This window comes from Centroberyx affinis, unplaced genomic scaffold, assembly GCF_046629955.1.
Source record: "Centroberyx affinis isolate AG114_WGS23_722 - 3 ecotype Tasmania unplaced genomic scaffold, CSIRO-AGI_Caff_v1 ptg000290l_1, whole genome shotgun sequence".
Taxonomy (NCBI): domain Eukaryota; kingdom Metazoa; phylum Chordata; class Actinopteri; order Beryciformes; family Berycidae; genus Centroberyx; species Centroberyx affinis.
This window is the reverse complement of record NW_027278969.1, coordinates 481,836-509,354: the sequence shown is the minus strand read 5'-3', so window position 1 is coordinate 509,354 and position 27,519 is coordinate 481,836. Positions and strand designations below refer to the sequence as shown.

At 41.4% G+C, this 27,519-nt stretch overlaps 4 protein-coding genes across 4 annotated transcripts; 3 read left to right on the top strand and 1 right to left on the bottom strand.

Moving 5' to 3' along the window:
* Window positions 1–539: 539 nt before the first annotated feature.
* On the top strand, window positions 540–4,791 carry cnr1 (cannabinoid receptor 1). Its single transcript, XM_071514829.1, has 2 exons — window positions 540–658; window positions 1,652–4,791. Exon 2 carries the CDS (start codon window positions 1,700–1,702, stop codon window positions 3,104–3,106), a length of 1,407 nt encoding a protein of 468 aa, XP_071370930.1. The 5' UTR covers window positions 540–658; window positions 1,652–1,699; the 3' UTR covers window positions 3,107–4,791.
* A 2,851-nt stretch (window positions 4,792–7,642) lies between these two features.
* Window positions 7,643–11,603, top strand: akirin2 (akirin 2). The gene is made up of 5 exons (XM_071514783.1): window positions 7,643–8,158; window positions 8,805–8,939; window positions 9,882–10,031; window positions 10,128–10,199; window positions 10,952–11,603. Exons 1-5 carry the CDS (start codon window positions 7,975–7,977, stop codon window positions 10,960–10,962), a joined length of 552 nt encoding a protein of 183 aa, XP_071370884.1. The 5' UTR covers window positions 7,643–7,974; the 3' UTR covers window positions 10,963–11,603.
* A 731-nt stretch (window positions 11,604–12,334) lies between these two features.
* Window positions 12,335–21,244, top strand: rars2 (arginyl-tRNA synthetase 2, mitochondrial). The gene is made up of 20 exons (XM_071514793.1): window positions 12,335–12,467; window positions 12,772–12,845; window positions 12,977–13,079; window positions 13,532–13,615; window positions 13,723–13,820; window positions 13,922–13,977; window positions 14,286–14,369; window positions 14,500–14,576; window positions 15,945–16,103; window positions 16,259–16,365; window positions 16,802–16,897; window positions 17,175–17,235; window positions 18,012–18,088; window positions 18,300–18,424; window positions 18,577–18,644; window positions 18,772–18,881; window positions 19,623–19,718; window positions 19,886–19,960; window positions 20,108–20,171; window positions 21,112–21,244. The coding sequence occupies exons 1-20, from the start codon at window positions 12,432–12,434 to the stop codon at window positions 21,196–21,198; spliced, it is 1,737 nt and encodes a 578-aa protein (XP_071370894.1). The 5' UTR covers window positions 12,335–12,431; the 3' UTR covers window positions 21,199–21,244.
* A 555-nt stretch (window positions 21,245–21,799) lies between these two features.
* Window positions 21,800–26,909, bottom strand: slc35a1 (solute carrier family 35 member A1). Its single transcript, XM_071514805.1, has 8 exons — window positions 26,749–26,909; window positions 25,716–25,896; window positions 24,803–24,962; window positions 24,458–24,610; window positions 24,230–24,296; window positions 23,826–24,002; window positions 23,588–23,722; window positions 21,800–22,765 (listed from the first exon to the last, which is right to left on the bottom strand). The coding sequence occupies exons 1-8, from the start codon at window positions 26,756–26,758 to the stop codon at window positions 22,632–22,634; spliced, it is 1,017 nt and encodes a 338-aa protein (XP_071370906.1). The 5' UTR covers window positions 26,759–26,909; the 3' UTR covers window positions 21,800–22,631.
* Window positions 26,910–27,519: the final 610 nt, after the last annotated feature.

The following is a 27,519-nucleotide window of genomic DNA, read 5'->3' as shown; positions in this document are numbered from 1 at the left end:
TATGCCAAATGCAAGCTAATAAATCATGCAGAGAGAAAAACAAAGATACCCTTAACCCCTTGGCCAGTTGTGATTTGAATAGTCTATTGTAGTGCATTTTACAATTATCTTATGAATTGGGGGAATAAGACGGTTATTCTAATGCTTTCTGAGTCTAGGTTTTAGTCTGTCCTTTGTCCGAACAGCCCGTCTGGTTTGGAGCGCTTTGGGAATTAAAATCAGATCCTTTTTTTTATACCGCTGCGGTCTCCCTTGTTCTTATGGATCGCAGTTGACAGCTTCATGGGTTGGGCACATAAAGCTATGGGAACACGTGACAAGGGCTTGTAGGAGCGACGCCTCATAAGTATGAACAGAGAGAGAGAGGGAGAGACTGGAGACAGTGGAGCCAGCAGCCGGCAGCATCCTGTATCCACAAACCAGGAGCGCGCACCAAGAGCGACAAGTCACTTTATATAGAAACTTCCAAAACATATCAAATACATTTAAAAAAAAAAACAACAACATTCAAAACATGACTTCATTCTACTGCTAAATAATACACCCATGCCATTTGTCTCTCTTTCATGTAAGATTTTTGGTTTGATGTTGCGCGTCTGACTTGGATTAACGCGCGGTGGAAAAGGGGAGATTCTGCGCACTTGGAAAATTATGTAAGGTAAATGAAACCCTTTTTTCTCTTTAACACGTTTCAGTTAGGCTTCTAACAATGCTTCTCCTTTGTATTACTACTTTGCATGTTTCATCTGATTTGGACATAGGCAGCTGTGCAAGTATGTAATATAATTCGTTAAAAAAAACAACTTGTTTTCAGGAATTCACTTATGAAATTTGTTATTTTTAATGTGTGGATTCATGAATGAATTTGTTCTACTTGCGCCGAAATGACAGTCAGTACGTCTACAGCATTGCATAACTCATTAGGCTACATAATATCAGATCTAAATAATTAAATTTTGCACAGATCTAAATTATGTAATAATAATTTGTGATATTCCATTGTCATAATTGACTTTATTGTTTTAATAGGTATATCTCTAAACGGAGCATGTGTGAATATTTTGTTTTAAACAGAGGTTAGCAGCAATACTATTCCTTCCTGCAATTGTCAGGCAGGAATTGTATTGCATTGCATGCCTGTCCTTTATCAACTGTTTCTAGATCTGTTTGAACAAAAAAATGCTGTTTCAATTTGGAGGTCTATTTACCTATATTTTTTCAAGCTGGTGTTCCTTGTAGCTACATGTTGATATATGTAGGTTTCTTCTTCTTGAAAAGTTATCGCAGAGTAGTGAATGATCTTCTGTGAGATCTGAAGTGCTGAAAACAACAGCCAGATGATGAGGCTTCTCGCCCAGCCCTCTATAAAATGTCATATCTATGTATGAAAATCACTCAGATCTTGAAATTTATATAAAAAATGATAGAAATGCGTATTTTGAAATATTTGCTATGTAATGTCTGTATGGTATGAAGGTCATTTCCAGTTCATGTCATGGATATTTATGTATCAAAGGTGTATAGACTCAAATATTGCACTGCTGCAGCCGTACTAGAAAACGCTCTCTTGTAGTATTCTCACGATTCTCTTTTTCAATATTATGGTCAGGTTAAAAAAAGCCTGTCTGAAATGTCTTTCATCAATTTGTAGGTTGTCCAGGCATCATCTTAGACTGCAGTATTACCCTCAGACACAGCCATGAAATCTGTGCTGGATGATGTGGCGGACACCACCTTCCGGACTATTACCTCTGGTTTACAGTATCTGGGCTCCAACGACGCTAACTATGACGACCCCACCGGTGATGTAGACTTCACTAAGGGCACTTTCTCCCTCCAGAAGCCCTTGTCTGCCTTCCGCAGCAACGCTTTCCCAGACAAAGTGCCTGCAGATGAGGAGCTGATCCTCAAAGGCATCCCCTTCTACCCCACCAATGCCACAGACCTGTTCGGCAACAGGAGCGCTTTTGGAGATGAGGATAACAGTATCCAGTGTGGGGAGAACTTCATGGACATGGAGTGCTTCATGATCCTGACTCCCAGCCAGCAGCTGGCTGTGGCTGTGATGTCACTCACTCTGGGCACCTTCACGGTGCTGGAGAACCTGGTGGTGCTCTGCGTCATCCTGCAGTCTCGCACCCTTCGCTGCCGGCCGTCCTACCACTTCATAGGCAGTCTGGCTGTGGCTGACCTGCTGGGCAGCGTCATCTTTGTCTACAGCTTTCTGGACTTCCATGTTTTCCACAGGAAGGACAGCCCCAACATTTTCCTCTTCAAGCTGGGCGGAGTCACCGCCTCGTTCACCGCTTCTGTGGGGAGCCTTTTCCTGACCGCTATCGACCGCTACATCTCCATACACCGGCCTCTGGCCTACAGGCGCATCGTGACGCGGACCAAGGCCGTCATCGCCTTTTGCATGATGTGGACCATCTCCATCGTCATCGCAGTGCTACCTCTGCTGGGTTGGAACTGCAAACGTCTCAACTCCGTCTGCTCAGACTTATTCCCTCTGATCGATAAGAACTACCTAATGTTCTGGATCGGGGTGACCAGTGTGCTGGTTATTTTCATTATCTACGCCTACATGTACATCCTGTGGAAGGCGCACCACCACGCCGTGCGTATGCTGAGCCGCACCTCCCAGAAGAGCCTCGTGGTGTACTCGGCGGACGGGAGTAAGGTGCAGACCACCCGGCCCGAGCAGGCGCGCATGGACATCCGACTGGCCAAGACCCTGGTGCTCATCCTGGTGGTTCTGGTCATCTGCTGGGGCCCGGTGCTCGCCATCATGGTCTACGACCTCTTCTGGAGCATGGACGATGACATCAAGACAGTATTTGCGTTCTGCTGCATGCTCTGCCTGCTCAACTCCACCGTCAACCCGATCATCTACGCCTTGAGGAGCAAGGACCTGCGGCACGCCTTCCTCAGCTCCTGCCATGCCTGCAGGGGCAGCGCCCAGCAGCTGGACAATAGCCTGGAGTCAGACTGCCAGAACAGACACATCGCTGCCAATAGGGCTGCAGAGAGTTGTGTGAAGACCACTGTGAAAATAGCCAAAGTGACAATGTCTGTATCAACTGAAACTTCTGCAGAAGCTGTCTAATTGGTTGTCATGGGGGCAACTGTGTAAATGTCACCTTCTTCAAACAATGCCATTAAACACAAAAAAGCAGAACTAAGGTTTACCAGAGAGAAATTCCTCTCCTGAAAGTACTGATTTACATCCTTATATAGACGCTTCAGTGGTTAACTACTGCATTATTTTAAGTTAGTGTACTAGTATATAGTGTGCCAAAGTGCCAAATGGTAATGAAAGGTCATAGGAAGGACTCACAATATGAAAGGATTATCAAAGACTATCATAAGTCTGTTGTTTACCATAGACTTCATGATATCCAATTAGTGAAGGCATATTATATTTTTGTACTGTGAATTCAGGTTTTGAAACAATATATCTTCATTTATGGGATAAGGGGCTACTGACATTTTTAATTAGAGATGTTTTACTATGTCATTTAGACGTCAACATGTGTCTCACACCATCATTTTCGCAAATCCTTGCGCCTTGACTCTCTATAGGCTTCATGTATATGTTGCGTATAAACAACATTTCCATAAGCAAGTGAAAGAAAAGTTGAATTAACTTTGGTAGTTTATTTCCCAAATTGGCATTAATCATGTCATCTTTGTATTCCTTTCACTTTTCATCGAATACAGAATTAGCAGATGACACTTGATGAGTGTTAAATGTGTAAAGAGAATTTGGGAAATGTGAAGTGATTCACACTGCTGGTCAAGGGGGGGGAAAAAATGAGAATATTGCTTGATTGTGAGAATCACCATTGCAAATAAACAATATACTTTCATCTCTACCTGAAGTATAATGAGATGGAGGTAAAAAAAAAAAAAAGATTCACAATATCTGGCAAATAAAGCTGAAATCTGAAATGGCATTTTCTGTGGCAGAGTGACAACTGTCCCTGTTGTCCATTTCTTTACTCGCTAGCTGTTAGACATTTATAGTAATGCGTCTTTGTTCAAATGTATACCTAGCAACTCTACAGTGTTTCTTGTAAAATAAAGTGTTCAAATTGAACCGCTCAGCTTCAGCCAACACAACAGGCTTTTGGCCAAAGCTTGAACACATTGATTAAAGCCGAATTTGGATGCAGTGTGCTGGTCACTACTGTAACAAACTGAAGCGGTTTATGAACCTGGTTTAAATATAGCTGCTTTCATCAAATGTATGGATTTTACTGGATTCAGCCTTGTATGTTTGTGATACCTTGTGACTTGCTGAAATATTTCCAACCTCAAACCTTTGATCATTGCAGTGAGTTGTTTTAGTGCTATGTTGAGGGGGATCATTTGGGAACATAAAATCAACCCATGCACAGGCCTAGTGAAGTACTTTTGGCGTAACTCTAAATAAAAGTATGTCTGCTGTGAATTTTACTTATCTAAAGAAAGAAACAAAGGTCTTTTCACTGGCTGGTAAGTTGAATGGGAGTTTCCGTGTGTGCATTGTATGGAGAATTGACGACCTTTCAAAAGAATTGGACAATATGTAATTTTCTAATAGATTATGTAGTACTTTTAATCTAGAAATCTCACAACACAATTGTTCTGTAAGACATTTATCTTGATGTAAAGCTATCCAGACAGCTGTTTATCAGTATGCTTTGCTGCCTCTTGTATTATTGAGTATTGGAGATCAAAATGTCAACTGTCAAGTGGCTTCTGTACGGTGGTGGCATAATGAGGAATCTATGACTTAAACAATAATCGGTCGTGTGTTTTTAGTATTGCTGTTTTCAAACTTTTGAATAAAGACACGGCTGGTTGTCATCTTGTCTGCAGTTATTTGATGATGCACTGTGTTGAGGAAGTGATGATGAGTAACAGGAGCCCACAGCACATTTAGGTTAATACATCCGACAGTCAGGCCGAGCCAGACCAATTACTGACAGAGCGAGAGGAATAAAGGAAGCCAAGCCCTGAGTTGAAGTGACTCCAAAGGCCTTCAGCGATGTGTTAGCGCCCCCATGTGGAAAATCTATCAACAATTTTCAATAGCATCAGCCTTTCTGAGGAAGGAGGGCCTTTCTACACAATGTTTGGTTAGTATCAACATGGTCACTTCTTGTCACCTTTGCCTTTTAGGGCAAAATGCACGGAATCCCCTACCAGATTATCCCATGACAGCAGTGTCCGCTGTGTTTGCTGCCATCTCTAGGCTTATAGGCCCACTGCTACATCTGTTCACACAGATGTCAACAAGATTATACTTTTATCACTGTGTGACTACATTTTCCACCAAATGTTACACCCCAATCTATGAAGAGTCAGTAGGCGGGTTTACCCTTCCATGTGTAAAAGGCTGGGTCTTAAAATAAACAATAAGCAATACCTAAATACATATACAGGGTGCAACAGTTTCCTGTGGTCTAGCACTTTCAGTTAGGGCAAGTAGCAGCATCCTATAGTAACAGGGTTTTTGGGAAATGTGGTCCTCCTAATTTTGAGAAACACCAGCACAGACAATACAACAGGCATGAGATTCCCACCAGTCTTGTCCACCATGGCCTCATTTGTTTATGGTCATTGTACTAACATAATATCACAATCAATTTGAGAGTGATATACAGTATTGATGTTTACAAATGCCACATGTAGCACCTTTAGTTCAATATATCACTCAAGCTCACACTTAGCTAAATACTTTACTTGCACTATTATGCTCTTGTCAGTATAGTCAGGTCCTCCAGGAATCTTGACCTTGAGAATGGCCTACTCAGGATTTCCTCTTATCTCAGGTCCACCCATGTTGTTGTGGGTGGCTCAAGCAGGGTGCTATAGAGCCATGCAGAGACTCGTGTTCAGGGTATTCAGAGAAAGCAAGCAAAACAAATCACAAGATAGCACAATGTGAAATCCAACCAACAACAAAGTAAACCAATCCAAATTTGAAACAACAAACAGGAACTGGGACCACTGGCCGATTCCTGTTTTTTTTCCTCAAATATTTCAGGCACACGTTCATCATGAAAGTGTGAGAAGCATGAATACCAAGACATGTGGATGACAAATCTGCATTTAAAGGGAGCTTGGGTCCATTAAGCCACACAGAAAGCATGAACCAGGCATTAAATTAATCAGGGTGGGCGTCTGGTGCCACATCTCGTCAGGGGGCCCAGATTTCCTAGCAGTGCCCTTGTATAGATTAGTTGATGTTTTTCCACACCTTTTTACTAAAATCCAAAGTTATAAATGTTTTATGCTAGCAAGGGCTATGTGATTCCCTTCCATCCCCTATCAACTCAAATCAATGTAAGGTAACACCCAACAATAGAAAACAGTACAATGAAATCGAGGGCTATCAGATGTCATAATGCGCCTCTGGCAGCCATATTGGAGGTCAGAAGCTCTTGGTAACAGCTGATTGCATTTCTAAACTTACCACTTGACCGTCTCAACAGTACACATTAGATATGGCTCAACTGTGCTCTTTTTGGCTGGGGACTGGTCATGTCATCACTGATACATTTAGTACACATAGTAGTTGCAATGCCCAGGTTAGCATCTATCTCTATAAAGATACCTGTCCATCCACAGACTGAATGTACCTAAGCTAACCGACTGACATCAATGGGAAATATTGTATGTTCTCTGATTTTTCTTCTTGTGGGCGGCTAAATGGGGACAAAACACATGTAACCTGATTTTACCCTGTTTAAACACTCATGAGAGAAATCCAATCTCTTGAAATCTCTTGTTAATAAAAGCCTTGAACAGATGAGGTCAGATGCGTGCCTTGAGTCAGACATGAGATCTATTGTGCCTGTGTAAATCCAGCCTATGAGTACAGTCCATGGACAAATGCCTTTCTGCTCAAGAGCCTCTCCTGACATCATAATAGCTCTAAGGCCTCTCCACACTGACGGACGGCAACAGCCTTTATAGATCTCTGGAAGTTTTTGAAGTGAGCAGCAGGGTGAGAGTTTCTGATGTTTTATAGATGCACCAAGTGCTGTTCTTCAAAGTGGAGAGCTTTCAGCCTGCAGACATGAGCCAAATTCACTCTCATTTATATGAAAACCATATGTATTCCTTATGGATCTTCTTTTTCTGACAATCTATTGATTAATGCTCTGGTAGCCTAATTGTTTATTTTTCTTCTTTTAAACAGACAGATAAAATTACTAAGATGTTATTATTCTGTTTTCTTTTTAATGATTTTGGGCCATTTGGATACTAAATATACTTTCATTTTTAATGTCATCCTTTTCTTCTTCCGTTTTATTATTCCATTTTATTTATGTCATCCTGATCATATTTCTTAAATAGCATTCCGAGTTGAGGACATTTTGTCACAGAAATCTTTGATGTTGTCTTTAAAGACTTAGGCTAATAAATCTTCATTGGGATAGTCTTGGGTGGAACTGAAACTTCGCTGTGTTGTTTTTTCTTTCTTTTTTCAAACCAAACACTTTTGAAAAGAGGATGCGTATTGCTTTATGGGAAATGTTGTTTTCAAGCTTGTCAAATGATTGGTGCGATAGGGAAGAAAAACTACAAGTACCAGCACGAGACTGCTTTCTTGCGCGTGCGCAAGATCGATCAACTGAAAAGGAATAAAGGGAAAGCTGATCGACTGAGCCCGAAGGACTACTACACTGAATTAGTAGAGCGAAATCTGTAATCATCTGATTCCATACGATATTTAACCCGAATGATTTGATTCAGTTCACTTCAAGTCGCATTCGGCCATTAAACCTCTACGAGATTGGGTAGCAGAAAGCAACGAGAGACCAGAAAATCGGTATTTGTCTAAAGCCGGAATCGCTGCTGCCCGACCTAGCTAACGTTAGCTAGCATAAGAGCCAGACCGGGGCCCAGGTCAGTGACACCGCCAAAGAAACGACAATTTTAGATTTTTTAGTTTTAGTTTTTTAGTTACCTTCCAACACAATGGCTTGCGGAGCTACTCTGAAAAGGACTATGGACTTTGACCCACTAATGAGCCCGAATTCCCCGAAGAGGAGGAGGTGCGCCCCAATCATGTCTACAGTTGCTTCCAGTTCTTCACCACAAAAATATCTGCGTATGGAGCCCTCGCCGTTCGGAGAGGTCGTGTCGTCCAGACTCACGACAGGTAGGTCGCATTGGCAGCATTTACATAAACCGCCTGTTGAGTGTTTTGAAATCCCAAGAGGATAAACCGGTCTGAGTTTTATGAGCAATGTAACGTTAGCATTGCCCCGATATGCGCCGGTGTTTCTCGTGTGGAGAAAACGTCACGCCAAATATATTCAAAAGTTTGCGAAGTTAATGTCGCCTTGCTTATCGGTAAATATGCACACCTCGTAGAACATGGTGTAAGATTTGTTACGAATCACTTCTAAATTCGGCGTAAGTGTGATTCACTATGCAAAATTTCAACTTTTAGAATTTGTTCACACCGCCTTCCACGGTGTGTTTTGATGGAAGACAATTATTTGATAACACGAAAACAATTTCTAAAAGTTAAAATATTATTGACACAAATGCTGTCTGGTGTATTTGATGCTTGCCAAATTGTAGAGTAACTCGTAGCCATTCATAAAAGGTGTAAAATCATGTTCTACCTACCATGTTTGCCGATGAGCAAGGCAACATTTAAATTGTCAGGTTTGTGAATGGAGTTTGCGGTGACATGGTCTCCATACAGACACAGCCAAAATTGTATGCACTGTGTACAGTTGTCAGTTAAATAACGCAGCAAATGTTTTTTTTTCTCCCCAAACCTGTTTGTGTTTCAGAGCAAATTCTACACAACATCAAACAGGAGTATAAGCGGTTGCAGAAACGAAGGCACCTGGACAGTACTTTCCAGCAGGCAGAAGGCTGCTGTCCTCTGGACCTGCAAAACGCTCACAGTGGATCTGCCCTAGCAGGTAGCTACAGAGAGCTGTTCAAAGAAATGTGACTGTTTCTTTATTTTTAAATGCAGTATCTTGAAAATCGTTCCCCTGTATCGACTAGCACATAGAAAAATGATATGCAGTCATGTGCCATGGAGGGCCAAGAGAATGCAGGTTTTCATTCCAGCCAAACACGACACCAGCTGATTTCACAGATTGGCTCCAGTGCTTAGGGGAATTACGGTATGTGCTCTTTAAGCAGCACAGAGCCTCAAGAGCCCCGCATAAGGGAAATACAGTGTGCGCTCGTCCAGGAAGTAGTGCAGTGATTTTCTAACTGTAGCGGCTAAGTCAACACATGAATAAAATATTTTGCTTAGTGATTCTTCATTACAACAACACTGTGCTACCACAGCACTTAAGTGTAAACGGGTTGTTAAAGTCCACATAGTTTGACTCACTCCAATCACTCATGCCTCCCACCCCTCCACCTCAGCACCTAAAAAGCGCTAGCGTACATTTGTTTTCATTTTGGAACTTTTTTATTACTCAAACCGTTCCAACGTACGTCTGTCAATATGACGGGTGTCCTGCTTTCCTTTCTGCCCAGCTTCACACAGGCTGAGCAAGCTTGTTGTGCTGCTGTAGTAACCCAAGTCGATCTTACACACAGTATTACATTACTATAAGTGTTCCCACACGCTGCTGAAGGCTTCTTTAGTCATTTTGTGAAGGCTTGCTCATTGTCCACAGACCTGCGTACATCAGCCATTTGCAAAACACAAAGGAAAAGTGAGAGAATGAGAAGTGCTGTTTTTTTGTTTGTTTTGTTTGTTTCTTTGTTGTATGTTTGTCTTGGTTGACATTGTTGATAATGACATAATCACGACAGCCCTAGTCACAATGCTGTTGCAGTATATGAAGTCATCTTTAAATACTTGTAATGACCACCCGACATTGTCATTCTCCTTACAGGAACGTCCGCCGGCGCCTCGTCTCCCACCAGAAAAGAGCAGCCGTTATTTTCCCTGAGACAGGTCGGGATGATCTGTGAAAGACTACTGAAAGAGCGAGAGGAAAAAATACGTGAGGAGTATGATGAGATATTGACGGCCAAACTTGCAGGTATGCTTTTTAGTCTTTATAGAAAACAGTTCTCACTGGAGCAGTGAGTACTCTCCACTTTGAGCGCTAATAAATCTTTTTTTTTTCTTCCCACAGAGCAATATGATGCGTTCGTCAAGTTCACCCATGATCAACTAATGCGAAGGTTTGGAGAGCAGCCTGCTAGCTGTGAGTATAATTATTCATTCTCTTCCTAAACAAGCACATTTTTGTGTCCGGTTGATGGCCTCCAGAGAGATTGCATCTCCAACTTTTTGCCTTTTGTAACCAATTGACACCTAGCAATGTCTGTGATCCAGAGAGTCATTTTTTTAATAATGCATTGTAAACTGTAAGGGGGGGGGGGGACATTTCAGGGTTTTACAATGTCATTGTTTGCCAAAGTCTGTATGGAAAAAAATTACAAAGACCGGAAAATAGTAAATACTTTACTAAATAAATCTCAAGTTGCTCATGTGCTTTTATTCATTTTCTAGGTAGCATGAATTTGTTTATAGGAGCATATATTGTTAAAATGTTAGCACTGTTAAACTCTGCATGAGCATCAATGAGAGAAGGTGACTAGTTCAGGACACTTAACTCTTTCATAAAAGGAGAGCTCAGGACTTTTTGAAGCCATTCCTAATGATCACTAATCATGCTCCCTTTCAAAACAAGTATTTATATTACAAAAACTCTGGAAGCATCCTTATAGCATTTGTTGGCAGTGCGCACATCAGTGGAGATTGAAACTGTTTCCTTCCAGCTATTCAGTTAGCAGTAATCCTTTATAGTCCAGTTTGAAAGGATTGTATACTTAAAGACAAACTCTGATGAATGCAAGGCTTGGTGATGAGTAGGACAGGCTTCTAAAATGAGTTGATCTTAAAGTGTTCTCATGCTGTTCTGGTATGTGCCCGTTTCCCCCTCTCCCTCCACAGATGTTTCCTGAGTGTGACCGTGTGATATTGGGAATACCGTTTGCTGCGAGCCGCTCCAGGGACTCAGTGGGTCTAGTTGGACTTTTCTCCTACCTGTGCCATATCGCCTCTATGTGGACACACTGCCTCAGGCATCAGTCAGTGGCATCCACGATTGCTGTTGCAACTAGTGTTAGGAGGGCTTCCTGCTGTCGACGTGTTCAAGGCCCTCTGTGACTCTGCCAGTGGCCTCTTAAACTGCCGTGTCAATATTTATTTGGCTTTGTTCTGATGCCTTTTACGAGGCCAACTGCCACCACACACTTAGCCTTTTTTTTGTCAGATTTGGTTATTTTGTAGAGGTGGTGTTACTTGTATAGCTACTCTACATGTACATTTTGAAAAAGGGATTGGTCACCCATGAGCAGACAAACCAAGGCAGCCTTTAGACTGGACTTCAGGAACAGGCATCTTGGCTTTTTTTCAGCGATGTTTTAAACTGTACTGGCAATTACTGGTATTACATTTGTACACACTGTATTTTTAACTTTTTTTTTTTTTGCTTTTTTGCTTTTGTTCCTTGTACCAAAATTTCTTAATTTTATTTGCTATAGGTGTAATGGGGCTTTGATTCAAGAAAAACTAACGAATAAAGTGTTTACACAAAAATGTCTCCGGTTGCATTCTCATCAGTATTTTCTCTTTGCAATGTTTATTTGAAATGTATGAGAATTTTACAGTAGCAAGTGGTGTAGTGATTTGGGAGACCATGCTTCACCTGGAAGAGCCAAAAACAAACTTATTGGTAAGTTTTGGGAAAGGGTATGCTTTGCAAAGTAAGACACCCAACAACACATTAGGGAGGCTTACATATGAATGCTAAATCCTACATAGCATAAAATAACATCCATGTCGTTATGGGCGCGCGGGGGGGGGGGGGGGGGGGGGGGTGATATTCCACATTTCAGGGTGTCTCAAACTACTGGAAAAGCAAAAAAAATATCTGAACTTTAATCGTTACATATGACACAACTTTCGAATGGGAGATGTTACAAGTGTAACGAACTGTAATGAGTACAGTAGACCTATATTCTGACAGGTCCTGGGTTATTTTCATATATTTACGCTGCGACGCTGTTTATATTTAATTCTAACTCTCACAAGGTCTCAAAAAGTTGAAACTCACTTTCTAACACCCTGTACATCCGCTGCACAATAAGCAATGAATTGAATTAAATTTGCTAATGTAGTGGTGTGTGCGGCGGTGATACGTGTGAACCAGGAGCAAAGGAGCAAATAATCGAACAGACCCATTCAAGTCGGTGACGTTACCAGACGGAGCGCTTTGATTGGACGGCCAGAGAGGAAGCTAAGGAGGAAGTCAAATGCATGGGCTAATGTCAATGTGAACGGATTTATCAAACCACCTTGCAGCATACTGTTTGACTGTATTCATGAAATTTATATTTTGCCTACATCGTGTTTATGCGCCTTTAAGCACATGGCTTGTTTCTTTAGAAGAAGTATTGCAGCGAAGGTAATTAAACAGAAAGCAGATAAAATTGGTTGAGACTGGTCCTAACTGACACTTTGTTGTGTTGGCTAGCGTGAAATGCCCTGACCCTGGAGACATTCAAACAAGTGGGCTGCCAGGAGGTTCTCAAACTGATAGACTGATAGACTATAACCTATTAGCTATTGTAGATAACCGTTAAGCTATTGTAGGTAACCGTTAGCACGCATGGCCGTAAGGAGGCAGCTAGCCCTTATATGAGCTGCAGTCTATTTTGGCTTCTTCATAGCTGTGTTTAACTCTTCCATTTGTGTATTTGTATCTACAGCTGGGTAGGACATTGCAACAGTCTGAAGATGCCCTCATATCAGCTCTCTCAGCAGTTCCAGTTTTTAAGAAACAGTTAAGTGTGTTTGTGTGTGTCACCCACAGTTAAGTATCCACTGAACCAGTCCTCTGTTTGAGTCAGTTGTTCCATTTGGGTTTGACCTCCCACCAGTTTCTCAAAAGGTTCCTCATCTTCTTCTTCTCAGGGAGTCTGCTGACTTCAGACTGTCAGTCAACACACTGCGAACAAAAGGGATTTTACCATCTAATGGAGACCTTCAGCTGCAGACGGAAGCCTTAGCCAATGAGGTTAGATCCATCATTAAAGTAAACACAGTAAAGCAAACACCAGATAAATTGGCATGATCATGTTCTACCATAACACTACTTTGAACTCATCAAGTCTGTATATTCACCGGGAATTAAAATCCTAAAGTTGATGAAAGATCCTTATAGTTCTTAGTTTCTAGTGGCACATCTGTCGATCAGGAGCACTAAATCTACAGTGAACCACAAGTGTAAATACACCCAAGAGGGAAAACGATTGAACTAACCCACCTATGGAGGCAGTTTGTAAAATCCAAATGTAATCCGTATTGGGTGTATTGACATCAGTATTTAAGTGGTGCCTTATCAATAGAGATGTTGACCTTCTTGGTTTAATCCTGAACTCTAAAGGACACGCGTGCTTGTAATATTTGACCCAGTGGAAAGGGCCTTGCATTTCATTCACAATCCACTCGTTTTTTTTATCTGTTTAGTTGAAGCAGGACAGCGTGGTGGAGGAGATATCCGCCGGACGTGGAGTGATCAACTTCAGAGTTCATCGCAAACTTCTTGTAGAGGTTAGTCGGCTTTCTTGCGGTGAAAACAACAGACTCGAAAAGTAGTGACATCTCCTGCTTTTATCACAACCTGTATGCTGCTTTCATGCTGATTATTTCTGTTCTAGAAAATGCTGGAGCCATTTGAAAAGGAGGATAACAGATTTGGGCTAAACAGTGAACTTTTTAATACTGTGAAGAAAGGAACTACATTGGTGGAGTTTAGGTTTGTATTTGAAGTATTTGTGTATCTTGTTTTAAATTACATGCAAGGCCCTACACTTAAAGATGTTCAACAGATTAGAGCTACTGTGTTTTGTGTTGCAGTTCTCCAAATATTGCCAAAAAATTTCATGCTGGACACTTGCGCTCTACAATTATTGGTGAGTTTTTTTTTAATTCAAGTTCATTTATTTACCAACAGAGGGCACAGTATATTATAATTAGATGCTGCTTCCAAGGATTGGGGCCAGTCCTCTTTCAATTCAGGAGGTGGAATTTCTTAAAAACATTTAAAACTGTTAAACCTCCTCCAACTTCCTCCTCCTTTTTTCATCCAATCTATGAAGATATTGAGTTTTTTTTACTTTGATTATGTGAAATGCATTTCCAGTTTACATTTTAAATTGATAGTAAATTCCCCCCAACCCTGCAGCTCTCACTGCACTGAAAATATAAACTCTTTTTCCAGGTAACTTCATTGCTAACCTGAAGCAGTCCCTCGGAAACAATGTTATCCGAATGAACTACCTTGGAGATTGGGGCATGCAGTTTGGTGAGTGAATAATACAAACATGCTGGTGTGCACAATATTCAAGAGCCTCCTCTGGTTTTACGTAAATCTTTATTTTTTTCTTTGAGGAATCTATTTTTGTGACTTTATCTTTCGTCGACTTGGTTTTCAGGTTTGCTGGGAGTCGGCTTTGACCAGTTTGGATGTCAGGAGAAACTGAAACTGAATCCCTTACAGCATTTATTCGATGTGAGTTTGCATAGTTTGGGGAAACAAATTAAGCCGCTGACCCTACCCACAGATTGAGCTATCATATGTATTTAGACCTGTTTGGCAAGTTGACTGTGCGTGGGTGTGCCTGTACAATGCATCTTTATCAGTGTTTATGTCCAAGACAAATTTCCATAGGGACAAATAAAGTAATCTTGATCTTGATCTTGAATTCAAGGCAAGGCAAGTTTATTTATATAGCACATTTAGTACAGAAAGGCAAGTGCTTTACACAAGGTATACAGGATAAGATCAATAAAAAACAAATACAAGAGATAATAAAGTGTATAAGAAGAGAGAATAAATGCATAAAAAGAGAAGATCAAGTTGCATAGGCAGTGCACAATAAAAAAAAGTTTTGAGCCTAGTTTTTAAAGATGGGGCGCTTATGAGTTCTTCTGGGAGTTTGCTCCAGCTCTGCAGCATAATAACTAAACGATGCCTCGCCAGGCTTAGTTTTGACTCTGGGAATAGTTAGCAGATGACCTGAGGGGTCTAGAGTTATGGTAAGAGCAAGTCAGATGTATTTTGGTCCTAAACCATGGAGCGATTTGTAGACCACCAGCAGTATCTTAAAGTCAGTTCTTTGACTAATTGGAAGCCAGTGCAGAGACCTGAGAACTGGTGTAATGTGTTCAACTTTCTTACTTTTAGTTAAAACTCTAGCAGCAGTGTTCTGAATCATCCGTAGCTGTCTGAGAGCTTTTTTGGCTAGACCTGAAAAAAGACAATTACAGTGTGTAACCTACTAGAGATAATGGATGAGCTTTTCTAAGTCTTGTTTGGACATGAATCCTCTAATTCTTGCTATATTTTTAAGATTATAGTAGGCTGATGTTATTAATTTGATGTGGCTATTATAATTTAGACCTGAATCCATAATTACACCGAGGTTTTTAGTGTGCAAGGAGAGAGATTCATGGTGAGCACTAACTTTCAGCCCGTCTTTACAGGCACCAAAGCAAATTACCTCAGTTTTGTCTTTATTTAGTTGGAGGAAATTCAAACACATCCAATCACTGATTTGTTTAATGCACTGAAGCGGTGAATCTATGGCACCATAGTCACTTGGTGAAAGAGCTATGTAAATGTGGGTGTCATCTGCATAATTATGGTAAAACTATTTTGTTATTTTGCATAATTTTGCTTAAAGGGAGCATGAAAAAGATTGAACCTTGGGGAACTCCACACGTAATGTTAATTCACTGCCAGGCAAGTTCCCAACTCACCTACAAGAATTTCCTGTCATAGTTTCAATGGAGAGGTTTTTTCTAGGCTTTTCCACCATATCAAACAACGTAACCTTGGTGAGTTGTGGTGTATAAATTATATGTTTGTGTCTCGCAGGTCTATGTTCAAGTCAACAGGGCAGCAGAGCACAATGAGGAGATCTGGCAGGCTGCCAGAGACTTCTTTAGACAGCTGGAACAGCGTGAAGCCCAGGCCACGTCGCTATGGCAACAGTTCAGGGAGATCACAGTGACGGAGTATCAACAGGTTTACCAGGTACAGCCGACAGACTGTCAGTGTGAGAAATGCTCTGCACACCATGTTTAAAAATTAAGTGAACCCTGAAATCTGATCTTGTGATGGGGGGGGGGGAAAGAAAAACGCATGATTGTTGAATCTGATGTTCATTTTGTAAAATGTCAATCTTTCAGCGGTTAGGTGTCCACTTTGACATTTACTCCGGAGAGTCGTTTCACCAAGAACAAGCCCAGGAGGTGGTACAGCAGCTACAGAGCCGAGGCCTGTTGAAAACCACTGAGTATGTTATGTAACGGCCTTTGATCGGTAACTGAAATGACAAAGACTAAATAAATATCTGTTGAGAGGACAGAGGATCAGCTACATACCACCCAGTTTATTCACAGGGTTCCTACACAGGAACAAATAATATAGAGAAAGATCTGGACAGTTCTGGTCTAAAAAGTATGGAAAAACACAAAAAATCATGAGTGAGTAACACTGGGTGGGAACCCTGTAAATAGTTTACATGGTGTAAAATGAAAAGTCTGGCAGGGTGGGGAGGGAGTTCCCTCAATTCCTTCAACTTAGTGACTTGATTTTATTCAATTCAGTATTATTCAATCTGCAGGACTAGCTCTGCTCTGTCACTGCAGTTGTGATGGATATATGATTGGATTTGATTGGACCGGCCCCACCCCTGGGCTGTCATTTCATGGACACTGATGTGTTGACAGGAAGGGAACTGGTGTTGTGGATCTCTCCCCTGCTGGAGACATGAGCAGCCTCTCTACAGTGCTCCGCAGTGACGGCACCTCTCTCTATATCACCAGGTCAGTAGTAGTAGTAGTAGTAGTAGTATGTCATGTAAAGGTCATGGAAAAGTAATGGAATTTTATTAGTGAAAATCCCAAGAAAGCGTGACTGCGGTCGTCTTCAACACAGACAGGCAGGCAAGGAAGCCACTGGAGGTTCAACTCCAAACTGGAGATGTTCTGATTCTGTTTTATTTATGGCACATCAAGGCCAAGTCATCAGATGAATAATGCATAAGCCAAGAGCTTTTGAGGAAGCGGCAGTAACAGCTTGTTTTGTATTTGTGTATTACAGAGATATTGCTGCAGCCATAGACAGAGAAGAAAGGTACCATTTTGATGAGATGATTTATGTGGTAAGGATACTGGTGTACTCAAAGTCACTGCATTTACCTTTTCAATGATTTAATTGTTTTGCTTTAAAGCCATGATGGAACAGTCGGGGCACCTTCCAGATACACAAAGCACATGCATGCAGAATATAAACTACAATCGTAAAAGAGTTGAAAACTGTACATCATAAGTGCTGATTAGTTAATGGAGTTTTAACTGTAGACATTTATTGTCTACAATTAAAACTCCATTGGTGTTCTAGTTACTAGTGGGCCATCCAGACACTGACAGTGTGCAGCGAACACAACAGTGTTGCTACTAGTCAGTCTTTGACTGTTGGCATTACAAAAAGTTATTCACTCTTACACTTTGCAGACAGCAAAGTAAGCCAAATGTCAAACATCATGGCTAATGATCATGAAGCTCATGATGGGCAAAATAAAAATACAAAATAGATGTTTACGTTTTTGCTGACCCACATCTGAAAATGCATGGTTTGGATGGGAATCTGTTAACGAGGGATGCATGTGAACCCTGTTACCTGTTTTTCCCTTTGATACTCGCCTCTCCATATGTATAAGTGTGAGTGTAGAATTAGTTACCCAAGAACAAAATTCAAGTTTAGTGAGCATCAACTCTTACGTTTGCCTGAATGTGCCATGATGGAAGGAAGTCGTTGCTTCATATTTTATGTCTTTGTGGCTTGAAATGTAAAACTGTCAGTTGACCGTTGAATTCCATGAACCTATTTTCTCACTCAAACCATATTTTTTTACTGTTGCATTTTTTTTTTTTCAAGACAGACAAAAGTCAAGAGAATCACTTCCACCAGTTGTTCCAGATCCTGCTGGCTATGGGACATTCTTGGGCTGAGAGGTAACCCCAACCCTAGAAAGTACCCACACACACACACACACACACACACACACACGAATGTAACCCAAATCAAAACTAGCATCTTTTATTTAGTTACACTTATATGAAAGCAGCGCCCCCCCAAACACCGCCACAGCCATCTCAACTTCACTCTTCATTTCTACTGTCTGAGATGCCTCTAGTCTCATGCGGAGTGTCTCTGCTGCTGCAGGTGCCAGCACGTGTCCTTCGGCCTGGTGCGGGGCATGAAGACCAGGAGCGGCGAGGTGGTGTTCCTGGAGGACGTGCTGGACGAGGCGCGGGCCAGGATGCTGCACAACATGAGCCAGTCAAAGAGTAAAGGCTCTCACACGCTAGGCAGTTATTGGGAATGAGAAATACTGGTTTTGTCATAATTGTCGGCAAAATGAACAGATGGTCCTGAGATTAGCGAGCTTGTATTGGGACAGTTGTACAATGCTCTCTCTCTCTTTAAATGACACCCACAGCCACAAAGGAAATGGACGACCCAGAGGACACGGCAGAGAAAGTGGGAATCAGTGCACTAATAGTTCAAGTGAGTTCATACAAATTTCCTGGTATAATCACCAGGCAGTATGACCTGGTGGGAAAAACATGATTGATATGGTTTCCGTTTGAAAGAGCCCTGTCGTCACGTTGTCCGTTTGCTTCATTCACTGCAGGACTTCAAAGGTCCCCTGCAGTCAGATTATAAGTTTGACTGGGACAGGATGCTGCAGGCTCAGGGTGACACGGGCGTCTTCCTGCAGTACACACACGCTCGCCTCTGCAGGTTGGTGATCATCAACTGCCACTGAATATATAATGAAATGGGAATTCTAGTACAGTTTTGTAGTTTTGTTTGTTGGTTTTATATGAACCCCTAATTCCAAAGCAGATCTGGTTATATTTGAGGTAATGCTACTTAGCTTGAAATTTGTGTATAGTCAGATGTTTAGGTTAAGATTTTAAGAATTGATTGCATTCTCGATCATGTGCCATCGTGATCCAAGAGTCTGCAGGGTTTTCATTCCAGCCAAACACTACACCTACTAGTTCCCTCCACTCACACAGTTGAAGGTGCTATCAGTGAAATCGGCTGGTTTAGTGTCTAGTTGGAATGAAAACCTCCATACTGCTGGGTCATGCTGATGGCACATGAATGAGAACCGCTGATTTATTTCATGTCAACCGGTTGTAGGGAATTTGTCTGTGTTCCCAGGATAAAAACAGCATCAAAACAAGATATTAATGTACACATACATGTATTTATGTAGTAGGTACAAATACTCTGCAAACACTACCTGTTCTAAAATATAGTATTAAAATACACAAATTAGTCAGACAAAGCTAGTTAATAATCCTACATTCAAAGTGCAAAAAGTGACAGGCTCCTTTCAGGAGACTTAAGTTATAAACCTCCTTAAGTTAAACTTTTGCTGGGAAGAGTAGTGTCTTCCTTAAAAAAAGAGAACCAGTAAGATGACATCTAATGATGTCAGTCATTCACACCAGAGCTGTGATGTTATTGCAGTTTAATACAGAAGAATGGAGATGTAGAGGCGGGTGCGTTAGATCCGTCACTTCTACTGGAGCAGAGAAGTATCGTCATTCTGCAGCACCTCCTCCGGTAAGCCCAGTATCCGTTTCATGAAACTTGTGTTCCGATTGTGAAATACGAAACACTGAGAGAAGCAGTCATCTATTCTATTCAAATATGTGGGCAGTGGTGCAGTTTCATATCAAATTATTTTGCTCCGCATCTCACAAACCGCATGACCTGATGTGTGTTTATAGCTACGATGAGGCGTTGTACCAGTCCGCCCAGGATCTGCAGCCTAAACATCTTGTCAACTTCTTGATGAAGCTGTGGTGAGGAATAGGATGTTTGGTCTGTGGGGTTGGTCACGGCATCTGGCACTTCCTTGATGTTTGCTGCCCAATGTTTGTTTAAATGACAGCCCAGTGTAGGCCTAGTGGTATTTGTGAGTCAAATAATGTTTCCGCTCTGTGTTGCAGCCACCTGGTTGCTTCAGCGCACAGGGAGCTGCCGGTGAAAGGAAGCCCTCCGGATGTAGCGCAGGTAAAGACCAAACACCAGCAATACCACTGCCATGAGATAACATGAGGCCAACAACTGTCTTGACCATGGTCTCCTTTGTTTATTTACAGTTATTACACCAAGCTATCACAATTAATTGAACAGATATATTGATTTTTAAAAATGCTAAATGTAGCACCTTTTAAAAATAGGAATAATGTAAAGCAATATTCCACTCTAGTATTTTTTAACTTTTTACCACATATTACACCTCTGTATGAGTTCATGAACTGTCCACCAACAAGTGTCACTAGTGATGTCACCGCCTCGCTTTCATCTTGAAAATCCGATCCAGTGAGTTATGCTTAGTGGTTTTGGCACAGCTATGTTACCACACCAAGCTACGATCAGTTATAAATCACACGTCATACAATGGGTAGTTATCTTGATGCTTTACCTTCTGGTGCAGTCGGTTGGTTTAGTACATTAGAGGCCAACACCTGAACCTCAGCCAGGCAAAGCCTGTCACCGGTTCAACCGGTTCAATCAAGTCAAGTGTTTTGAGCAGCTGCATAAGTATTAGGTGGGTCAATCTATCATCACTTGTCGTCGTTCGAAGATAGTTTTTGATGTATTTTAATCTTTACGTTTGGTAAAACATCCATCTATACATATTCTTTTTTGTTTCATCGTGCGATTTGCAAGCTCGCGCCTATTCTCTCAGTAGTCTGCAGCGTAAAAATACGAATAAAAAGTATCTGTCTGCACAGAAAGTAACAGGAGAAGTACATTATTGAAGTACATTCATGTTAAATTCTTTGTTTGTTTAATTACCATAGAATATTTCTGAATTACTCCATGCCAAGGTATGGCAACACAAACTGTTTGATAAATAAAGAAAATGATCTCATCTGCAAAAGTTAAATATTAGTCAAAAGATTTAGTTTCATAAGTTTCATAACAATTTGTTGAATATCAACAGGCAAGGTTACGGCTGTTCAGTGGAGCCTGCTCAGTCCTGGCCAGTGGGATGAGGATCCTGGGCATCACACCAGTTGATAAAATGTGAAACCTATCAAAGTTTTGTATTATTTGAACAATGTCATTTCATGGCTGTTGATGCCATACTGTTAATTTTGCTGTAAATAAAGAGCCTTAATATTTTAAAAACAAACATCTCCCTTGATTGAACTCAGTTTCTCACAGAAGAGTTATATTGTTTAGATGGGAATGAGGAAATTGTTGGCATCAAGGTAAATATGTTTTGCCTTAGTACTGTCAGCAAGTATTTTCAACCTTTATTTGTGCTGTTGCTCAGCTCTTTTTACATGGCTGACGTAAATATTGACCAGTCCACCGAGGAAAGCTGTCAGTCACATTTTAACAAACGTTCAACTGGTGCAACTGTTCATATCAGTTTCTGTACTTTGAAACAGGTATTTCAAGAAACCACATAACTCTGGAAGTTATTTTGAAAATTACCCTGAAATAAAAGTGTTGTTCACAATGAGAGACAATTGAAAAGACAGCAAAACACTGACAATATTCAAGCTCAATGTCAGTAAAACACCCACAATGTGATGCCTAATACTTCAATTCATATTGAATATAGCGTTGTAACAGTCATGTTGTATATTGAAAGTTTTCACATTCTGCATTGAATATTCCAGTTAGTACACTGTCAGTATTATGTATGTTCTGAAAAGAATTCAGACATGGCAACTGTGTAGCTTTGAACATATTTCCATTGATTTTAGCTTTAATAAAAGCTTTTAAATGTCTTTCAAAAAGTATATTACAGACATGATAAAAAAACAACACAGATAACCACAGAATCAAGAGACTGGAGATATGCTACTATAAACATGTTACTAGACATGCAGTCTGTTGTCCTCCCTCTGTCAGGGGTTCCTGTGAGCCAGGCACATTCAATACTATGTGATATGAGAATAATAACACACTCACTATGCACAGTTCAAAATGGACTATAATGACTGGTTGAAAACTTCCATGATCAGCAGTCCAAGTGATATTTCTGTGCTCCGTACACAACAATATACATGGAGGCTTCAACATTTGTTTAGCCAAGTCTTTACTTAACGCTCCAGCATGGCTGAAGACAAGTTAATAGATTTCAGTGATTGCTTCGAATTATTTCTAAAGTTTATGAGCAGCTAGTTAAAAGGGCCAGTTTTGTCAAAAATTGACAAATACGTGTCCTGTAACGTCTCTTGAAAGATTATCTGAATCATTTTGGCAAACCAGTTGGCTGGCTCGTGGGGGTGGGGTGTGGGGGGAAGACCTACATTAAAGTGGAGCACAAGCTGTCTGCTGTGTGATGAACTGAATACAGTGCCAACCCAACTGTTGTGTTTGAGAAATAACAGGAGGCGGGTCGCTCCGAAGTCCCCCACTGCAGGGGCTCCTGTAGGTCCCTGGAGGGCGGCCCAACACAGGTCGGCTCCTCCGGTGAAAGAAGCGTTTCTTGTGCGGGTTAAAGACTCACACAGTGATCAGTTTCTGTCGGGATTCCTTGTCTGCGTCTTGCCTAGGCAGCTTGGAGGTGTCTTGCTTTGGGAGTCCGTACAGATAGATGGAGACGCACACCAGCATGGCTCCGGAGGCAAAGGTGACAGCTGCGGGACAGGAAGGGAAAAGTAATATGAGACTTTGACACCATTTGGGGAAAAAAAAATTACCGAAGCCAACTGAAAACCTTTGTGAAATCGTAACAATTGAGGATGCCGTCATCCGTTTTGAAATAATGAGCATGTAACATTTTTCTTGTTCGGTGCAGAAGACATCTAATTTTATTTTGGCTTTCAAAGCGGTGCTATTTCTATCAATAAAATAATCTGGTCATACAAAGAGCAGGCCAGATGAATCAGATGGCTAGACAGGTCAGGCTGTTTTTTTCTGTCATGGTTGTCAAGTTGACAAGATCAGCAAATGGCCGTATATTTAAATATGAGCTATACTCTCAAATCACTCATATGTATACGTGTATGCCCGCCTGCTAGAGACAATCATAAAGAAATACTTGAGACATTCATAAAAAAATGAATAATTTAGATTTTGCAAATTCTTTCTTTTATGGGTAATGACACGTTATCTTATACCTGCAAACCTGTCCAGTTTCTCAGAAGTGAAAGACAAGAGCTTTTTTAAAGGGGATACACAAGAGGCACTGAAAATGCTATTTCCCAAATCTTTTCCAGTATCATAACCTGGCAACCTAGGCGGTAAGCATTAGAGATGGGCAATTTAAATATTAAAGTTCAAAGTTAAGCACCTGTGCAGCTCTGGTCTGAAAACAAATGTCTTTTCCTGCTCATACTGTGCACCGCAGCCTGATGAGCCAATGGTGCTGCAGAAAAGACCCATTTCTCAATCTTCGGTGTATATCTAGCAGTTCGGTCGGTGCGTGTTAAGAATGTGGTTGTGAAACACTGACGTACTTATCTGTAGTCCAAACAAGACGACAGACGCCACGGTTGAGAGAACGATGGCGGCCGCGGCGGAGAAGCCCTTCATGATGTTGTCTGTGTACTTCACCACCACGGATGTGTACAGACCGCCCACACTGGCCAGGACTAACAGGGCACAAAGAAGACAACACCACAAGATTAATGTACACACAAAACAAACTGAAAACAAATAAAAACATGAACATCCGCGGGTTTCGCTTTTACTTACACACTACAAAGCACACCCACGGTGTGTAACCAAAGAAGAAGCCTTTCTCCAGGACCTTTTCGCCGTCAGTCAGGTAAACGCCAATTAGGGTGACCACGATGCCAGACAGGTACATCTGGATGTTCCTCACCCACAGGGACGTGTCGGAGCTCTTCAGGACCTTCTCAAAGTACACACCTTGACCAGGACAAACAAAACATCTTACAGGTCATAAAAATCCCCAAAATACTTCATGTCTTGTGATCTGACAGCCCCACAATTAAAGGAATACACTTATTTTGTGTCATCAAGTTACTGTTGTCTGATGTGTATTTGCACATGTATTTTAGGTCCCTCAATATTGGGCAAAGAGGTGACATTTGCTACCAATCATTTCCAAAGATGTTCTGATAGCACAATATTACCTGCAAATCCAGAGCAAAGGACAGCAACAGCAATGGCCATGAACCCAAGAAAAGGGTTTTGCTCAATCTGAAAAGACAGCGGTTTGTATAAGGGGTGGAAAATTAGCACTGGCTACCAGCCAAGATGGTAAATATTGGCTGTGGCTGAAGGAAATCCAGGAAATAAAAGTCTTGAGCTAGAGCCAAAGCCACGTTACAGTGAGCACAGGACGTGTTTCGCAGCCCTACCTGGACTTTGGTGGCTTCTGCAGGCTTCCACTGGACGAGGGTGACGCCCCCACAGAGCATGAAGACGGAGAACCACTGCAGCCGGCTGAGCGAGCGGTTCAGCATGAGGACTGTGCACAAGGCCGTGCACGGGATCTTCAGCTGATAGGTCACCTGTGCAGGGAAACTCAAGTCAAGTCTCAAATTGTCTTTAACCTTTTATTTATCCAAGGAAAGCCAACACCCTGTTACACGGTTGAAAGAATTGTGACTTGTCCCTTTTCGTAGGCTCTAGTCTAAGTCTAAGATGCATTGGATTAACTCCTATTAGTTTGAAAGGCAGAAACAACAGCAGTAGGTTCATACCTGATATACAGCTGCATCGAGGTTGCTCAGGGCAAGAAAGGCCATGTTGTTCTGAACTGCGTACACTACGGAGGGAACGCTCAGCTTCAGCAGCTCTTTAGGACTCTGAAACACGTGCTCCACTATCGAGTTCTTCAGCCTACTGGGACTGCCCGTTTCTCTGGAAGAAGAAATAGAAATACACACTTGTAAAAAAAAGTACAAATGGGTTACTCCATTCACTCAAATAGCACTTTATCCCACATGGGGAAATTGTTGATTCACTGTTGCTGCTAAGGCTTACTTATGGTGAACCCCAAAGCCCAGAAGAGTCAGCGTAACCAAACTGGCGCCGACAATTTTAAAAATCAACTGTACCACAATATTAAATACCTGCAAGACTCTGCCCGTGTTTCACATCTCTTAGAATAGCAAGGCTGCTCTGAAACCAGTTCACCTGGTCACTGGACCAGTAATCCTAAATCAAGGCCCATTACTCAGACTTTATGAGAACAACTCCCATGTTGTGACATGCATACAAAATAAGCTAAAAATAACTTAACACACAGACTAGACACTTGAATAAATTACTGAAATTATCTGTATAGGCTAGTTCGGGGGAAAACTCAGCCTAAAACAGAATTTAAATGTTATTCGTATCATCTTGGTTAACAAAATTTAACTCTCTCACAATACTAGAAACATGAGAACCAATTAATCACCCACATCCCTAAAAGACAAACCAATGGGCGTTTTCTGTTTTCACAATGTTGGTGTCATGCTCACTGTCAAGGGAACAAGTACACAAAGTTGCACTTGCAAAAACGTGTCTGCCTTTTTCCAGCTTTAGAGGAAACGTGAACTTATTTCACGCTGCCCGCCACTGCCACCAGCCAATACTGTAATGGAACAAGTAATGGTGAGAAACACTTACTTTGCCAGCATCCCCAGACTCAGTATTAACTTGATGACCTCAGTGATGCACACTGCAGTTGTGGAGAAATACAAGTCTGCTGATGAAATTGTTCTAGTGTATCGCAAGGCCACTGTGTATGTTGCTGCCACCAGTGTCATTACAGACAGGCAGTAGATTTTGAAGACCACGCTCACAGGCTCTGAAAGGACAGCAGCAGTACAGTGTGAATGGAAGGACAGGAGTAGTAAGTTACAGTGTCACTAAATGTACTAAAACATACAACAGCAATAGCCAAAGCCATCGCGAATGGCTGTTAAACCTAACAATAAAATAGATTGATAGATATAATTTTTATTTACATGTCGCTGTGTGTTTACAACAAACACATAACGCCAATAATGACAGGAAAAAAAGAAAAAGAAAAAAAAAGAGGTTGAGAACCACTCAGAGTTATGAGACACGGACTACAAATAAATACACATAAAAATACTACATACACACACATAAATACATACATACAGCACACAAACACAAACAGAATAGAGGTCATATTATAGAACAATATTAGTATTGCATTATAAAATTTAGACACTCATGAATGAACGTCTTGTGTTAAGGATGAGGTGGCAGGCTTTGGCACATTCGTTGATACAATGTTCACCAGCTAAAATGACACAAATTTTATTTAAATCATCGTACGCATTAAAATTGACAACATGGCTTGAGAGTTCACGGTATTAACCATTTTCATGTTCTCACAGTGTACATATAACACATAGCCACTGTTGCCATAGTGTTTTCCAACCCATATCACCCTGTCTGGCAGCATGTGGGGATAAATCCCTAGTTACAAACATAAAGCAACGCTACAACTGACACACAGTGGCAAATGCTGTACATGTGCAGCTCTACATTTTGGTTCAGTTTTGTCTATTATTGTTTTTTACATACGGGCCATTTTCCTCTTGATTGCTGTCCAGGCAGCTAGCTAACGTTAGCCATTCATGCTAGCCCCTGTCCTGTTCGCTGTATTAATTAATTTAAAACTCACCGTTAGCCATTGTTATTCTGGTGTGTGTGTCTGAGTGATGAGGAAGCCAGTTATCCCGCTACATGTCTGTTACAAATTACTCAAACAGGTCTCTTAATTGCAGACTGACTGAGGAAAGTTGCTCAACCTGTAATTCAACAGCTACTCGGTCTGATTTTCTGACTGGTCTCATCCTTCCTGCTTCTCCCAGAATGCAACGACACAAACTTACGACGGGTGCGTTTGTTTCTGGTGCCTGTAAATGCCGGCGGGGCAACTAGAAAAGATAGCTGCAGCGTTGTCAGATTGGCCTGCATGATGAACATCTTCAGTATGTCTAGTAGGGTTGTCAAAAGTATCGATACTAAAAAATTGAAACGGATACAATACTCATTTGCAACAGTATCGATACCAGCAGTGCTTTCTTTTTTTAATGAAAAATCAAACATATTATTTCTCCGCCTCCACTAGCCACCTCCGGTTTTCAGATGCATTTTCCGGGCCCGGTCAGAAGGCTCGACCGGACGTTGAAATGTCCGATTAAAATCATTCTGTCAATAATAATCCACTAACTCTAGCCCTGCTGATTTTTCCCTATCATTGGTGGGTATCTGTTGCTTCAACAAGCTAAAGGTGTTCTGATAGGCTGATGACTAGAGCAGGGTAATCTGCTGTGTAAGTGCAAAGTTTTGAATGAGTTTTATCGGGCCTACGTTATGGAGAAGCGTGTGTCTGTCTGTCCGTCCATCGTTTGCACCGGGATTTCCCCCTGCGTTGTCGGGTCTTTGTGTC

Excerpts from the sequence above, each read along its gene's own strand:
- cnr1 (XM_071514829.1), top strand. The coding sequence starts at position 1,700 with ATGAAATCTGTGCTGGATGATGTGGCGGACACCACCTTCCGGACTATT.
- slc35a1 (XM_071514805.1), bottom strand. Across the intron at positions 24,963-25,715 it reads AGTCTGGGGATGCTGGCAAA|AGAAACGGGCAGTCCCAGTA; the intron begins GTAAGTGTTTCT and ends TTCTTCTTCCAG. Across the intron at positions 23,723-23,825 it reads GTGGGTGTGCTTTGTAGTGT|TCCTGGCCAGTGTGGGCGGT; the intron begins GTAAGTAAAAGC and ends GTGCCCTGTTAG.
- rars2 (XM_071514793.1), top strand. The coding sequence starts at position 12,432 with ATGGCTTGTTTCTTTAGAAGAAGTATTGCAGCGAAG. Across the intron at positions 16,898-17,174 it reads ACCTCTCTCTATATCACCAG|AGATATTGCTGCAGCCATAG; the intron begins GTCAGTAGTAGT and ends TGTGTATTACAG. Across the intron at positions 18,645-18,771 it reads TCAGTGCACTAATAGTTCAA|GACTTCAAAGGTCCCCTGCA; the intron begins GTGAGTTCATAC and ends CATTCACTGCAG.
- akirin2 (XM_071514783.1), top strand. The coding sequence starts at position 7,975 with ATGGCTTGCGGAGCTACTCTGAAAAGGACTATGGACTTTGACCCACTA. Across the intron at positions 8,940-9,881 it reads CAGTGGATCTGCCCTAGCAG|GAACGTCCGCCGGCGCCTCG; the intron begins GTAGCTACAGAG and ends TTCTCCTTACAG. Across the intron at positions 10,032-10,127 it reads ATTGACGGCCAAACTTGCAG|AGCAATATGATGCGTTCGTC; the intron begins GTATGCTTTTTA and ends TTCTTCCCACAG.